The sequence below is a fragment of the Oncorhynchus mykiss genome, chromosome 15 (assembly GCF_013265735.2).
Source record: "Oncorhynchus mykiss isolate Arlee chromosome 15, USDA_OmykA_1.1, whole genome shotgun sequence".
Classification (NCBI taxonomy): Eukaryota; Metazoa; Chordata; class Actinopteri; order Salmoniformes; family Salmonidae; genus Oncorhynchus; species Oncorhynchus mykiss.
In genome coordinates, this window is record NC_048579.1 from 74,166,486 (window position 1) to 74,179,588 (window position 13,103).

Here is a 13,103-nt window from a genome sequence, read left to right on the forward strand (position 1 = left end):
CCTTACAGTGTACAGAGGTCCTCTGTTGGTGTGGCACCTCATTACAACAGGCAGGTTCTGTCCACTCCCCAGGTTAATGTTCCTTACAGTGTACAGAGGTCCTCTGTTGGTGTGGCACCTCATTCATTGTCTCCTTTTTTAAAGTTCAAATATTTTGATCTGTTCGCTACAAATGTAAAAACTTAAGTCTTCAACTCTTCTCTCAAACAAATATGGCATTTTAAAACGAACATGGTCAACAACAAAAAACAACATCCAAATAACTCAAGTAAAAACGTCAACATTACTGTGTCAAGGTTTATTTTAATATAACTTTCTGTCAATACAAGTCTGGGATTCAAAAACGCAAGGAAAAACAACCATATTCAACTGGAGACGAGAATAGAAGGACCAACAGCAGGAGGAGAAACATTTAGAACGACAGGCTAGTGTTGTATTCACACTGAACACAATCTGGTCTGTCTTATTGGTGTGTGTAGTGTGTGTGTGTAGTGTGTGTGTGTGTGTGTAGTGTGTGTGTGTGTCTTTCTTATTGGTGTGTATGTGTAGTGTGTGTGTGTGTGTGTGTAGTGTGTGTGTGTGTGTGTGTGTGTAGTGTGTGTGGTGTGGTGTGTAGTGTGTGTGTGTGTGGTGTGGTGTGTGGTGTGTAGTGTGTAGTGTGTGTGTGTGTGTGTAGTGTGTGTGTGTATGTAGTGTGTGTAGTGTGTGTATGTGTGTGTGTGTGTGTGTGTGTATGTAGTGTGTGTAGTGTGTGTGTGTGTGTGTGTAGTGTGTGTCTTTCTTATTGGACAGAATGCTTATTTATCCTCTTAGTGTTTATTTTACAGCTCATAGGAGCGTCGTCCTTAAACTATCAACCCCTCTGTATCAAATATCACTTTTTATTTATTTATTAAACAACACACATTGTTCTTCAAAGTCAAGTCCACACAATCATAATAATATATAATTCATTCACTTTTTTCCCCCAAAAAAAGCATAAAGTTTTAAATATACTAGAAAGAAAAATATATAACAGTTGATATTTATACTTTAAAATATAATCTAAACTTGTAAACGGTATGAAAGCAATGATAGCAACGTGAAACTGCATCCAATATGTGCCTCCTCAGACAGTTGGATAGTACAGTAGAGACCTGGGACTTTATTAAGGCTGGTAGCCAGAGGTGGGCCAGCTTGTTACATGGCCACTGGGGTCATTTGACCGACTGTGTTTGACCGACTGTGTTTGACCGACTGTGTTTGGGTGTGTGTAACCTACATGAGCACAGAAGAGGCATCATGTTCCACATGTTTCTAAGGGGTGACGATGGCCCCTTATTGAGCTGACTGTAGTTGTCTGACTGTTTTCGGGTTCTGTGTAACCTAGTTGTCTGACCGTTTTCAGATCTGTGTAACCTAGTTGGCTGACTGTTTCCGGGTTCTGTGTAACCTATATTCTCCAGCTGTTCTCTGTTCTGTTCGTAACATTTCGACCAGGACCTAGGCCACCAGTTTGGATAAGGAGTGAGTGACCGTGCCTGTACTTCCTGTATTCCTGAAATCTGTCCAAGACCAAGGAGACCATTTACTCAGAGCTCAGTCTTGCCCCCGACCGCACCACCAGCCCCAGCCCCAGCCCCAGGCCCTGCCCCAGCCCCAGCCCCAGCTCCTGCCCCTGTCCCATCTCCGTTGCTGGGTGGCCTAGAGGCTGAGGCGGACTGGAAGCCCAGAGAGGCAGAGTTGATGCAGTATCGTTTCCCTGTGGGTCTGGGGCCGTCATCAAACAGGTGTCCGAGGTGAGAACCACACTGAAACACACAGACTGATTACTCAGCAATATCCAAGCAACATTTTGTTGTAATTGTAAATATGAAAACTAAAATCTGTGACCCCCCCCCCTCCAAGGAGAACCGATAATCTAGTCTCTACTTCCGCTTCACCTAAACAGATCTCCTATCTCTGCTAGTCTTTAACCTCTAGGTAGACCTCATATCTAACCAGATCTTTGTTGTAACAGAGAATTGGTTATCAATGTCTTCAAATAAACGGTGACATAATGTGAACCAGTTTACCTGACTACAGCTGGTCTCAACTCTGTGCATCCCGTAGGCGAAATCGTCTGTTACAGTGACTGACTCCTCCTTTACCAGGTCATAGAAGGAAGGCCAACCTGGAACACAGAAACAACACATCCTATTACTGGAACACAGAAACAACACATCCTACTACTGGAACACAGAAACAACACACCCTATTACTGGAACACAGAAACAACACACCCTACTACTGGAACACAGAAACAACACATCCTACTACTGGAACACAGAAACAACACATCCTACTACTGGAACACAGAAACAACACATCCTACTACTGGAACACAGAAACAACACATCCTACTACTGGAACACAGAAACAACACATCCTACTACTGGAACACAGAAACAACACACCCTACTACTGGAACACAGAAACAACACACCCTACTACTGGAACACAGAAACAACACACACTACTACTGGAACACATCAACAACAGATCCTACTACTGGAACACAGCAACAACACATCCTACTACTGGAACACAGGAACAACACATCCTACTACTGGAACACAGAAACAACACATCCTACTACTGGAACACAGAAACAACACATCCTACTACTAGAACACAGAAACAACACATCCTTCTACTGGAACACAGCAACAACACACACTACTACTGGAACACAGAAACAACACATCCTACTACTGGAACACAGAAACAACACATCGTACTACTGGAACACAGAAACAACACATCCTACTACTGGAACACAGAAACAACACATCCTACTACTGGAACACACAAACAACACACCCTACTACTGGAACACAGAAACAACACATCCTACTACTGGAACACAGAAACAACACACCCTACTACTGGAACACAGCAACAACACACACTACTACTGGAACACAGAAACAACACACACTACTACTGGAACACAGAAACAACACATCCTACTACTGGAACACAGAAACAACACATCCTACTACTGGAACACAGAAACAACACATCCTACTACTGGAACACAGAAACAACACATCCTACTACTGGAACACAGCAACAACACATCCTACTACTGGAACACAGAAACAACACATCCTATTACTGGAAGTGTATCTACACTGCTGCCTTTGCTACAGGGCAGATATCCAATAGGAGGAAGGTTATCTACACTGAGTGTACAAAACATTAAGAACACCTTCCTAATATTGAGTTGCTTAGAAAATAAACAGCGTGGAGGAACGGTGGACCACATGTCCACATGACATGTTAGAGCAGCGTAGAGAAGAGCAGAGTAGAGAAGAGCAGCGTAGCGTAGAGAAGAGCAGAGTAGAGAAGAGTAGAGAAGAGCAGCGTAGAGAAGAGCAGTGTAGAGCAGAGTAGAGAAGAGCAGAGAAGAGAAGAGCAGAGAAGAGCAGAGTAGAGAAGAGCAGAGAAGAGAAGAGCAGAGTAGAGAAGAGCAGAGAAGAGCAGAGTAGAGAAGAGCAGAGAAGAGAAGAGCAGAGAAGAGCAGAGTAGAGAAGAGCAGAGTAGAGAAGAGCAGCGTAGAGAAGAGCAGCGTAGAGAAGAGCAGCGTAGAGAAGGGCGTAGAAGAGCAGAGTAGAGAAGAGCAGCGTAGAGAAGAGCAGAGTAAAGAAGAGCAGAGTAGAGAAGAGCGTAGAAGAGCAGAGTAGAGAAGAGCAGTGTAGAGAAGAGCAAGGTAGAGAAGAGCAGAGTAGAGAAGAGCAGAGTAGAGAAGAGCAGAGTAGAGAAGAGCAGAGTAGAAGAGCAATGTAGAGAAGAGCAGAGAAGAACAGAGTAGAGAAGAGCAGTGTAGAGAAGAGCAGAGTAGAAGAGCAGAGTAGAGTAGAGCAGAGTAGTGTAGAGCAGAGCAGAGCAGAGCAGCGTAGAGAAGAGCAGAGTAGAGAAGAGCAGAGTAGAGAAGTGCAGAGTAGAGAAATGAAGAGCAGCGTAGAGAAGAGTAGAGAAGAACAGCGTAGAGAAGAACAGAGTAGAGTAGAGCAGTGTAGAGCAGCGTAGAGAAGAGCAGAGTAGAGAAGAGCAGAGTAGAGCAGAGTAGAGTAGAGCAGAGTAGAGTAGAGTAGAGCAGAGAAGAGCAGCGTAGAGAAGAGCAGCGTAGAGAAGAGCAGAGTAGAGAAGAGCAGAGTAGAGAAGAGCGTAGAAGAGCAGAGTAGAGAAGAGCAGCGTAGAGAAGAGCAGAGTAGAGAAGAGCGTAGAAGAGCAGAGTAGAGAAGAGCAGTGTAGAGAAGAGCAAGGTAGAGAAGAACAGAGTACAGAAGAGCAGAGTAGAGAAGAGCAGCGTAGAGAAGCGCAGAGTAGAGAAGAGCGTAGAAGAGCAGAGTAGAGAAGAGCAGCGAAGAGAAGAGTAGAGAAGAGCAGAGTAGAGAAGAGCAGAGTAGAGAAGAGCAGAGTAGAGAAGAGCAGCGTAGAGAAGAGCAGAGTAGAGAAGAGAAGAGCAGAGAAGAGCAGAGCAGAGAAGAGCAGAGTAGAGAAGAGCAGAGTAGAGAAGAGCAGTGTAGAGAAGAGCAGCGTAGAGAAGAGCAGAGTACAGAAGAGCAGAGTAGAGAAGAGCAGCGTAGAGAAGAGCAGAGAAGAGCAGAGTAGAGAAGAGCAGAGTAGAGAAGAGCAGAGTAGAGCAGAGAAGAGCAGCGTAGAGAAGAGAAGAGCAGAGAAGAGCAGAGTAGAGAAGAGCGTAGAAGAGCAGAGTAGAGAAGAGCAGAGTAGAGAAGAGCAGAGTAGAGAAGAGCAGCGTAGAGAGGAGCAGAGTAGAGCAGAGCAGAGTAGAGTAGAGCAGAGAAGAGCAGAGAAGAGCAGAGTAGAGAAGATCAGAGTAGAGAAGAGCAGAGTAGAGAAGAGCAGAGTAGAGATGGGCAGCGTAGAGATGGGCAGAGTAGAGAAGAGCAGAGTAGAGCAGAGTAGTGTAGAGCAGAGCAGAGCAGCGTAGAGAAGAGCAGAGTGGAGAAGAGCAGAGTAGAGAAGAGCAGAGTAGAGAAATGAAGAGCAGCGTAGAGAAGAGTAGAGTAGAGAAGAACAGCGTAGAGAAGAACAGAGTAGAGTAGAGAAGAGCAGTGTAGAGCAGCGTAGAGAAGAGCAGAGTAGAGCAGAGTAGAGCAGAGTAGAGTAGAGCAGAGTAGAGTAGAGTAGAGAAGAGCAGAGTAGAGAAGAGCAGAGTAGAGAAGAGCAGCGTAGAGAAGAGCAGCGTAGAGAAGAGCAGAGTAGAGAAGAGCGTAGAAGAGCAGCGTAGAGAAGAGCAGCGTAGAGAAGAGCAGCGTAGAGAAGAGCGTAGAAGAGCAGAGTAGAGAAGAGCAGCGTAGAGAAGAGCAGAGTAGAGAAGAGTAGAGAAGAGCAGAGTAGAAGAGCAGAGTAGAGAAGAGCAGAGTAAAGAAGAGCAGCGTACAGAAGAGCAGAGTAGAGAAGCGCAGAGTAGAGAAGAGCGTAGAAGAGCAGAGTAGAGAAGAGCAGAGTAGAGAAGAGCAGAGTAGAGAAGAGCGTAGAAGAGCAGAGTAGAGAAGAGCAGCGTAGAGAAGAGCAGAGTAGAGAAGAGTAGAGAAGAGCAGAGTAGAAGAGCAGAGTAGAGAAGAGCAGTGTAGGGAAGAGCAGCGTAAAGAAGAGCAGAGTAGAGAAGAGCAGAGTAGAGAAGAGCAGCGTAGAGAAGTGCAGAGTAGAGAAGCGCAGAGTAGAGAAGAGCAGAGTAGAGCAGAGAAGAGCAGAGTAGAGCAGAGAAGAGCAGAGTAGAGAAGAGCAGTGTAGAGAAGAGCAGCGTAGAGAAGAGCAGAGTACAGAAGAGCAGAGTAGAGAAGAGCAGAGTAGAGAAGAGCAGCGTAGAGAAGAGCAGAGTAGAGAAGAGCAGAGTAGAGAAGAGCAGAGTAGAGAAGAGCAGAGTAGAGAAGAGCAGAGTAGAGAAGAGCAGAGTAGAGCAGAGAAGAGCAGAGTAGAGAAGAGCAGCGTAGAGAAGAGCAGAGTAGAGAAGAGCAGAGTAGAGAAGAGCGTAGAAGAGCAGAGTAGAGAAGAGCAGAGTAGAGAAGAGCAGAGTAGAGAAGAGCAGCGTAGAGAAGAGCAGAGTAGAGCAGAGCAGAGTAGAGCAGAGTAGAGCAGAGTAGAGAAGAGCAGAGTAGAGAAGGGCAGAGTAGAGATGGGCAGCGTAGAGATGGGCAGAGTAGAGAAGAGCAGAGTAGAGTAGAGTAGAGCAGAGTAGTGTAGAGCAGAGTGGAGAAGAGCAGAGTAGAGAAGAGCAGAGTAGAGAAATGAAGAGCAGCGTAGAGAAGAGTAGAGTAGAGAAGAACAGCGTAGAGAAGAACAGAGTAGAGTAGAGAAAAGCAGTGTAGAGCAGCGTAGAGAAGAGCAGAGTAGAGCAGAGTAGAGCAGAGTAGAGTAGAGCAGAGTAGAGTAGAGTAGAGTAGAGAAGAGCAGAGTAGAGAAGAGCAGCGTAGAGAAGAGCAGCGTAGAGAAGAGCAGAGTAGAGAAGAGCAGAGTAGAGAAGAGCGTAGAAGAGCAGCGTAGAGAAGAGCAGCGTAGAGAAGAGCAGAGTAGAGAAGAGCGTAGAAGAGCAGAGTAGAGAAGAGCAGCGTAGAGAAGAGCAGAGTAGAGAAGAGTAGAGAAGAGCAGAGTAGAAGAGCAGAGTAGAGAAGAGCAGAGTAGAGAAGAGCAGCGTACAGAAGAGCAGAGTAGAGAAGCGCAGAGTAGAGTAGAGCAGAGAAGAGCAGAGTAGAGCAGAGTAGAGAAGAGCGTAGAAGAGCAGAGTAGAGAAGAGCAGCGTAGAGAAGAGCAGAGTAGAGCAGAGTAGAGAAGAGCAGAGTAGAAGAGCAGAGTAGAGAAGAGCAGTGTAGAGAAGAGCAGCGTAGAGAAGAGCAGAGTAGAGAAGAGCAGAGTAGAGAAGAGCAGAGTAGAGAAGAGCAGCGTAGAGAAGTGCAGAGTAGAGAAGCGCAGAGTAGAGAAGAGCAGAGTAGAGCAGAGAAGAGCAGAGTAGAGCAGAGAAGAGTAGAGTAGAGAAGAGCAGAGTAGAGAAGAGCAGAGTAGAGAAGCGCGTAGAAGAGCAGAGTAGAGAACAGCAGCGTAGAGATGGGCAGAGTAGAGAAGAGCAGAGTAGAGAAGAGCGTAGAAGAGCAGAGTAGAGAAGAGCAGTGTAGAGAAGAGCAGCGCAGAGAAGAGCAGAGTAGAGAAGAGCGTAGAAGAGCAGAGTAGAGAAGAGCAGTGTAGAGAAGAGCAGTGTAGAGAAGAGCAGCGTAGAGAAGAGCAGAGCAGAGAAGAGCAGAGTAGAGAAGAGCAGCGTAGAGAAGAGCAGCGTAGAGAAGAGCAGAGTAGAGAAGAGCAGTGTAGAGAAGAGCAGTGTAGAGAAGAGCAGTGTAGAGAAGAGCAAGGTAGAGAAGAGCAGAGTAGAGAAGAGCAGCGTAGAGAAGAGCAGAGTAGAGAAGAGCAGAGTAGAGCAGAGAAGAGCAGCGTAGAGAAGAGCAGTGTAGAGAAGAGCAGCGTAGAGAAGAGCAGAGTAGAGAAGAGCAGAGTAGAGAAGAGCAGAGAAGAGCAGAGTAGAGAAGAGCAGCGTAGAGAAGAGCAGAGTAGAGAAGAGCAGTGTAGAGAAGAGCAGCGTAGAGAAGAGCAGAGTAGAGAAGAGCAGAGAGGAGCAGAGTAGAGAAGAGCAGCGTAGAGAAGAGCAGAGTAGAGATTAAATATTGTTACGCAATGAATTTTTATAGTGTTTTCACACTGGTGCTCCCAAAATAAAAGTGCAGGTCGTACACAGCTGTGTGTATGTGTGGGCCTGCCAGCGTGCCTCCCTGCTTGCACTCGTGCAGGCCTGTGTGTATCTTCCCCGTCAACCAGAGGATTCCCCTTGGCTGGGCTCCCCTCTCCCTCCTCCCTCCCATTCCCCATACTACCCCTTGGCTGGGCTCCCCTCTCCCTCCTCCCTCCCTCCCATTCCCCATACTACCCCTTGGTTGGGCTTCCCTCTCCCTCCTCCCTCCCTCCCATTCCCCATACTACCCCTTGGTTGGGCTTCCCTCTCCCTCCTCCCTCCCTCCCTCCTCCCTCCCTCCCATACTACCCCTTGGTTGGGCTTCCCTCTCCCTCCCCTCTCCCTCCCTCCCATTCCCCATACTACCCCTTGGCTGGGCTTCCCTCTCCCTCCTCTCTCCCTCCCATTCCCCATACTACCCCTTGGCTGGGCTCCCCTCTCCCTCCCATTTCCCTCCTCCCTCCCTTCCTCCCATTCCCCATACTACCCCTTGGCTGGACTCCCCTCTCCCTCCTCCCTCCCTCCCATTCCCCATACTACCCCTTGGCTGGGCTTCCCTCTCCCCCCCCCCCCCCCCCCCCCATACTACCCCTTGGCTGGGCTCCCCTCTCCCTCCCATTTCCCTCCTCCCTCCCTCCCATTCCCCATACTACCCCTTGGCTGGGCTTCCCTCTCCCTCCTCCCTCCCTCCCATTCCCCATACTACCCCTTGGCTGGGCTCCCCTCTCCCTCCTCTCTCCCTCCCCCCCATTCCCCATACTACCCCTTGGCTGGGCTTCCCTCTCCCTCCTCCCTCCCTCCCCCCCCATACTACCCCTTGGCTGGGCTTCCCTCTCCCTCCTCCCTCCCTCCCCCCATTCCCCATACTACCCCTTGGCAAGGCCCCCCTCTCCCTCCCATTTCCCTCCTCCCTCCCTCCCATTCCCCATACTACCCCTTGGTTGGGCTTCCCTCTCCCTCCCGTTTCCCTCCCTCATACTACCCCCCCTTTCCCTTTCCCTCCTCCTCTCTTCATCCCTCTCCTTTCCCTCCTCCTCCCTCCCTAAATAGGTTTGTTTCAGGTTGTTATGAGGAACAGAGGACGGTGTCCTCTAATGGAAGTGTTGATGACATCAGTCTGAAATTAGAACCTTTTTCCATCCACTTCCTAAATGTAGGGGATTAGATCACAATAGAACAGCGCTGAATTACCTTCCTAGATAGACAGACAGACAGACAGAGACAGACAGAGACAGACAGACAGAAATATTCTGTAGAAAGTAGAAATATTCTGAATCACCCTTTCTAAGACTGAGCAGTAGGCTTGATGCAGTTTCTGAACATCACGCTAATTAAAGGAAATGTCAAAGCATCTCTCTCTGCTTTTCCATGAGCAGTTGGTTTGTTCTGGAGGCTTGAGACGCTGCAGTGCTACAGGGCCATCCTGGGTACCGTCTCAGTCTGTGACAGGAAGGGAGCTTTCACTCTGCCTGCCTGTTTCTCAGATCCAAGCCCAGTCCTGTTTATTGAGTTATCGGTTGAGTATTAGAGGGAGAGAGGAGGAGAGGGAGGGCAGGAAAGAGAAGGAGAGGGAGGGCAGGAGAGGGAGGGCAGGAAGGAGAAGGAGAGGGAGGGCAGGAGGGAGGAGGAGAGGAAGAGCAGGAGGGAGAAGGGGAGGGATGGCAGGAGGGATAAGAGGAGGGAGGGCAGGAGGGAGAAGGAGAGGGAGGGCAGGAGGGCGAAGGGAGGGGGAGGGAGGGCAGGAGGGAGAAGGGGAGGGAGGGCAGGAGAGAGAAGGGGAGGGAGGGCAGGAGAGAGAAGGGGAGGGAGGGCAGAAGGGAGAAGGAGAGGGAGGGCAGAAGGGAGAAGGAGAGGGAGGGCAGAAGGGAGAAGGAGAGGGAGGGCAGGAGGAAGAAGGAGAGGGAGGGCCCTTCCTCTCCTCCTCCCTCCTGCCCTCCCTCTCCTTATCCTTCCTGCCCTCCCTCTCCTCCTCCCTCCTCCCTGCAGCCGTCCACCACCCATCTCCACCCTGGACCCCACAGAGCTCTCTGTAGTACAACAACCAGACTCTAAACACCCCCCCCATCCATCCTCCACCGTGCTCCTCAAGCCCCTAACCATCTACCTCCTGGACCCACCAGCTCCCTTCCTACGACTCTCCCTCCTTCCTACGACTCTCCCTCCTTCCTACGACTCTCCCTCATTCCTACGACTCTCCCTCATTCCTACGACTCTCCCTCATTCCTACGACTCTCCCTCCCTCCCTCCCTCCCTCCCTCCCTCCAACTCTCCCTCCATCTCCCTGTGGTAGGTCATCAACATCCAGACTCTCTTCCCCCATCCCTCCCTCCCTCCCTCCCTCCCTCCGACTCTCTCTCCTTCCTACAACTCTCCCTCCTTCCATCTCCCTGTGGCAGGTCATCAACAACCAGACTCTCCTCCATGTTTTTCCTCTTCAGGTCTTATCAGTCTACCCCTGGAACCTCCAGCTCCCTGAAACAAGCACCATGCCCTGTCCATCACCCTGGAGCCTCCAGCTCCCTGAAACAAGCACCACCCCCTGTCCATCACCCTGGAGCCTCCAGCTCACTGAAACAAGCACCACCCCCTGTCCATCACCCTGGACCACCAGCTACAGCTCCAACACCATGGTCTCCCTGCGGTAGGTCATCAACAACCACACTCCCCATCCCCCTCAAGCTGTAAACCGTCTACCCCTGAGGAGTTAGGGGAGGGGACGGCTTTGGCCAACGACTACAAAGCCATGAAATTCCACAGCAACACAGGAAACACACTGGGGAATAGAGGAATCTATGAGTCAGAAGAGGAGAATCCCTAACTCCAACTTCACACACTGGAGTGAGTGTGTGTGTGTGTGTGTGTGTGTGTGTGTGTGTGTGTGTGCTAGGGGAATAGGGTAGCATTTAGTACACAGCCCTGGTTTGGACAACAGCAGTCTAAGGGAATAGGGTAGCATTTAGTACACTATTAGGGGAATAGGGTAGAATTTAGTCCACTATTAAGGGAATAGGGTAGCATTTAGTCCACTCTTAAGGGAATAGGGTAGCATTTAGTCCACTATTAAGGGAATAGGGTAGAATTTAGTACACTATTAAGGGACAGGGGTAGAATTTAGTCCACTATTAAGGGAATAGGGTAGCATTTAGTCCACTATTAAGGGACTAGGGTAGCATTTAGTCCACTATTAAGGGACTAGGGTAGCATTTAGTACACTATTAAGGGAATAGGGTCGCATTTAGTCCACTATTAAGGAAATAGGGTAGTATTTAGTCCACTATTAAGGGAATAGGGTAGCATTTAGTACACTATTAAAGAAATAGGGTAGTATATAGTCCACTATTAAGGGACTAGGGTAGCATTTAGTCCACTATTAAGGGACTAGGGTAGCATTTAGTACACTATTAAGGGAATAGGGTCGCATTTAGTCCACTATTAAGGAAATAGGGTGGTATTTAGTCCACTATTAAGGGAATAGGGTAGCATTTAGTCCACTATTAAGGGAATAGGGTAGCATTTAGTACACTATTAAGGGAATAGGGTAGTATTTAGTCCACTATTAAGGGAATAGGGTAGCATTTAGTCCACTATTAAGGGAATAGGGTAGCGAGCTGAGCAGCCTTTCTGTATTTCACCATCTGTTCAGTTGTTGAAGGAAACGTTGATTTGAGGGACTTAAACATTTTGTAGAAAATCGGCACATTTTTTTTTGGTGCTTGTGGACACACAACATGTCTCTCCATCTCCCAACCCACACACACACCTCTCTGTCTCCCCCTATTGTTCATCTCAACTTCACCACTAGGCCACTGCTCCTCGGGACCTTGGTTAGCTGAAACAGGTGTCTTCTAGTAGGGCTGGAGCAAAAGCCTGCCCCACATAGCTTTCCAGAAGGAGGGTTGTTTCTGAGAATGTACCTCATTCACTCATCCTCAATCAAAATAATTTCCCTGAAACCCTTCAGTTAAAGAATCGTAACATTCCCCACAGTTCCTCCCCGGTCTCCAGTGACACCGCGGCCGATCTCCCCTCTCAGGTATTTCCTAATTACAGCCTAAGACAAATCGCTGGTCAGAGAGAGACTGCAATTAAACCCAACAGGAATTCCTAAAGGATTAGCTATGACAGACTCCCAGATAGCTTTCATTTAAAAACACCTCTCTGGAAGAGTCTTAGAGGACACCATTTAGGATACAGCCTATGTAATGCACTGCTCTTACTTCTTGCCGGCAGTGAGATTCTCAGTGTTGTAGCTAGAGAATGAAGCTCCTCCCACTGTGATAACGACCTATCGGCAGTGAGATTCTCAGTGTTGTAGCTAGAGAATGAAGCTCCTCCCACTGTGATAACGACCTATCGGCAGTGAGATTCTCAGTGTTGTAGCTAGAGAATGAAGCTCCTCCCACTGTGATAACGACCTATCGGCAGTGAGATTCTCAGTGTTGTAGCTAGAGAATGAAGGTCCTCCCACTGTGATAACGACCTATCGGCAGTGAGATTCTCAGTGTTGTAGCTAGAGAATGAAGGTCCTCCCACTGTGATAACGACCTATCGGCAGTGAGATTCTCAGTGTTGTAGCTAGAGAATGAAGGTCCTCCCACTGTGATAACGACCTATCGGCAGTGAGATTCTCAGTGTTGTAGCTAGAGAATGAAGGTCCTCCCACTGTGATAACGACCTATCGGCAGTGAGATTCTCAGTGTTGTAGCTAGAGAATGAAGCTCCTCCCACTGTGATAACGACCTATCGGCAGTGAGATTCTCAGTGTTGTAGCTAGAGAATGAAGGTCCTCCCACTGTGATAACGACCTATCGGCAGTGAGATTCTCAGTGTTGTAGCTAGAGAATGAAGCTCCTCCCACTGTGATAACGACCTATCGGCAGTGAGATTCTCAGTGTTGTAGCTAGAGAATGAAGCTCCTCCCACTGTGATAACGACCTATCGGCAGTGAGATTCTCAGTGTTGTAGCTAGAGAATGAAGCTCCTCCCACTGTGATAACGACCTATCGGCAGTGAGATTCTCAGTGTTGTAGCTAGAGAATGAAGCTCCTCCCACTGTGATAACGACCTATCGGCAGTGAGATTCTCAGTGTTGTAGCTAGAGAATGAAGCTCCTCCCACTGTGATAACGACCTATCGGCAGTGAGATTCTCAGTGTTGTAGCTAGAGAATGAAGGTCCTCCCACTGTGATAACGACCTATCGGCAGTGAGATTCTCAGTGTTGTAGCTAGAGAATGAAGCTCCTCCCACTGTGATAACGACCTATCGGCAGTGAGATTCTCAGTGTTGTAGCTAGAGAATGAAGCTCCTCCCACTGTGATAACGACCTATCGGCAGTGA

At 48.5% G+C, this 13,103-nt stretch overlaps 1 protein-coding gene across 4 annotated transcripts in view; it reads right to left on the reverse strand.

Annotated features, from left to right (window-relative positions):
* Positions 1–712: 712 nt before the first annotated feature.
* The window catches only part of LOC110513406 (methionine-R-sulfoxide reductase B3, mitochondrial-like), a 45,931-nt gene continuing 33,540 nt past the window's right edge, over positions 713–13,103 (reverse strand). For all 4 annotated transcript variants that reach the window (XM_036945355.1, XM_036945354.1, XM_036945356.1 and 1 more), the window contains 2 exons: positions 2,055–2,152; positions 713–1,790 (listed from right to left, as the gene is read on the reverse strand). In XM_036945355.1, the coding sequence (XP_036801250.1) occupies positions 1,572–1,790; positions 2,055–2,152 (317 nt within the window). In that variant the 3' untranslated portion in view covers positions 713–1,571. The remainder of the gene's footprint in view (positions 1,791–2,054; positions 2,153–13,103) is intronic.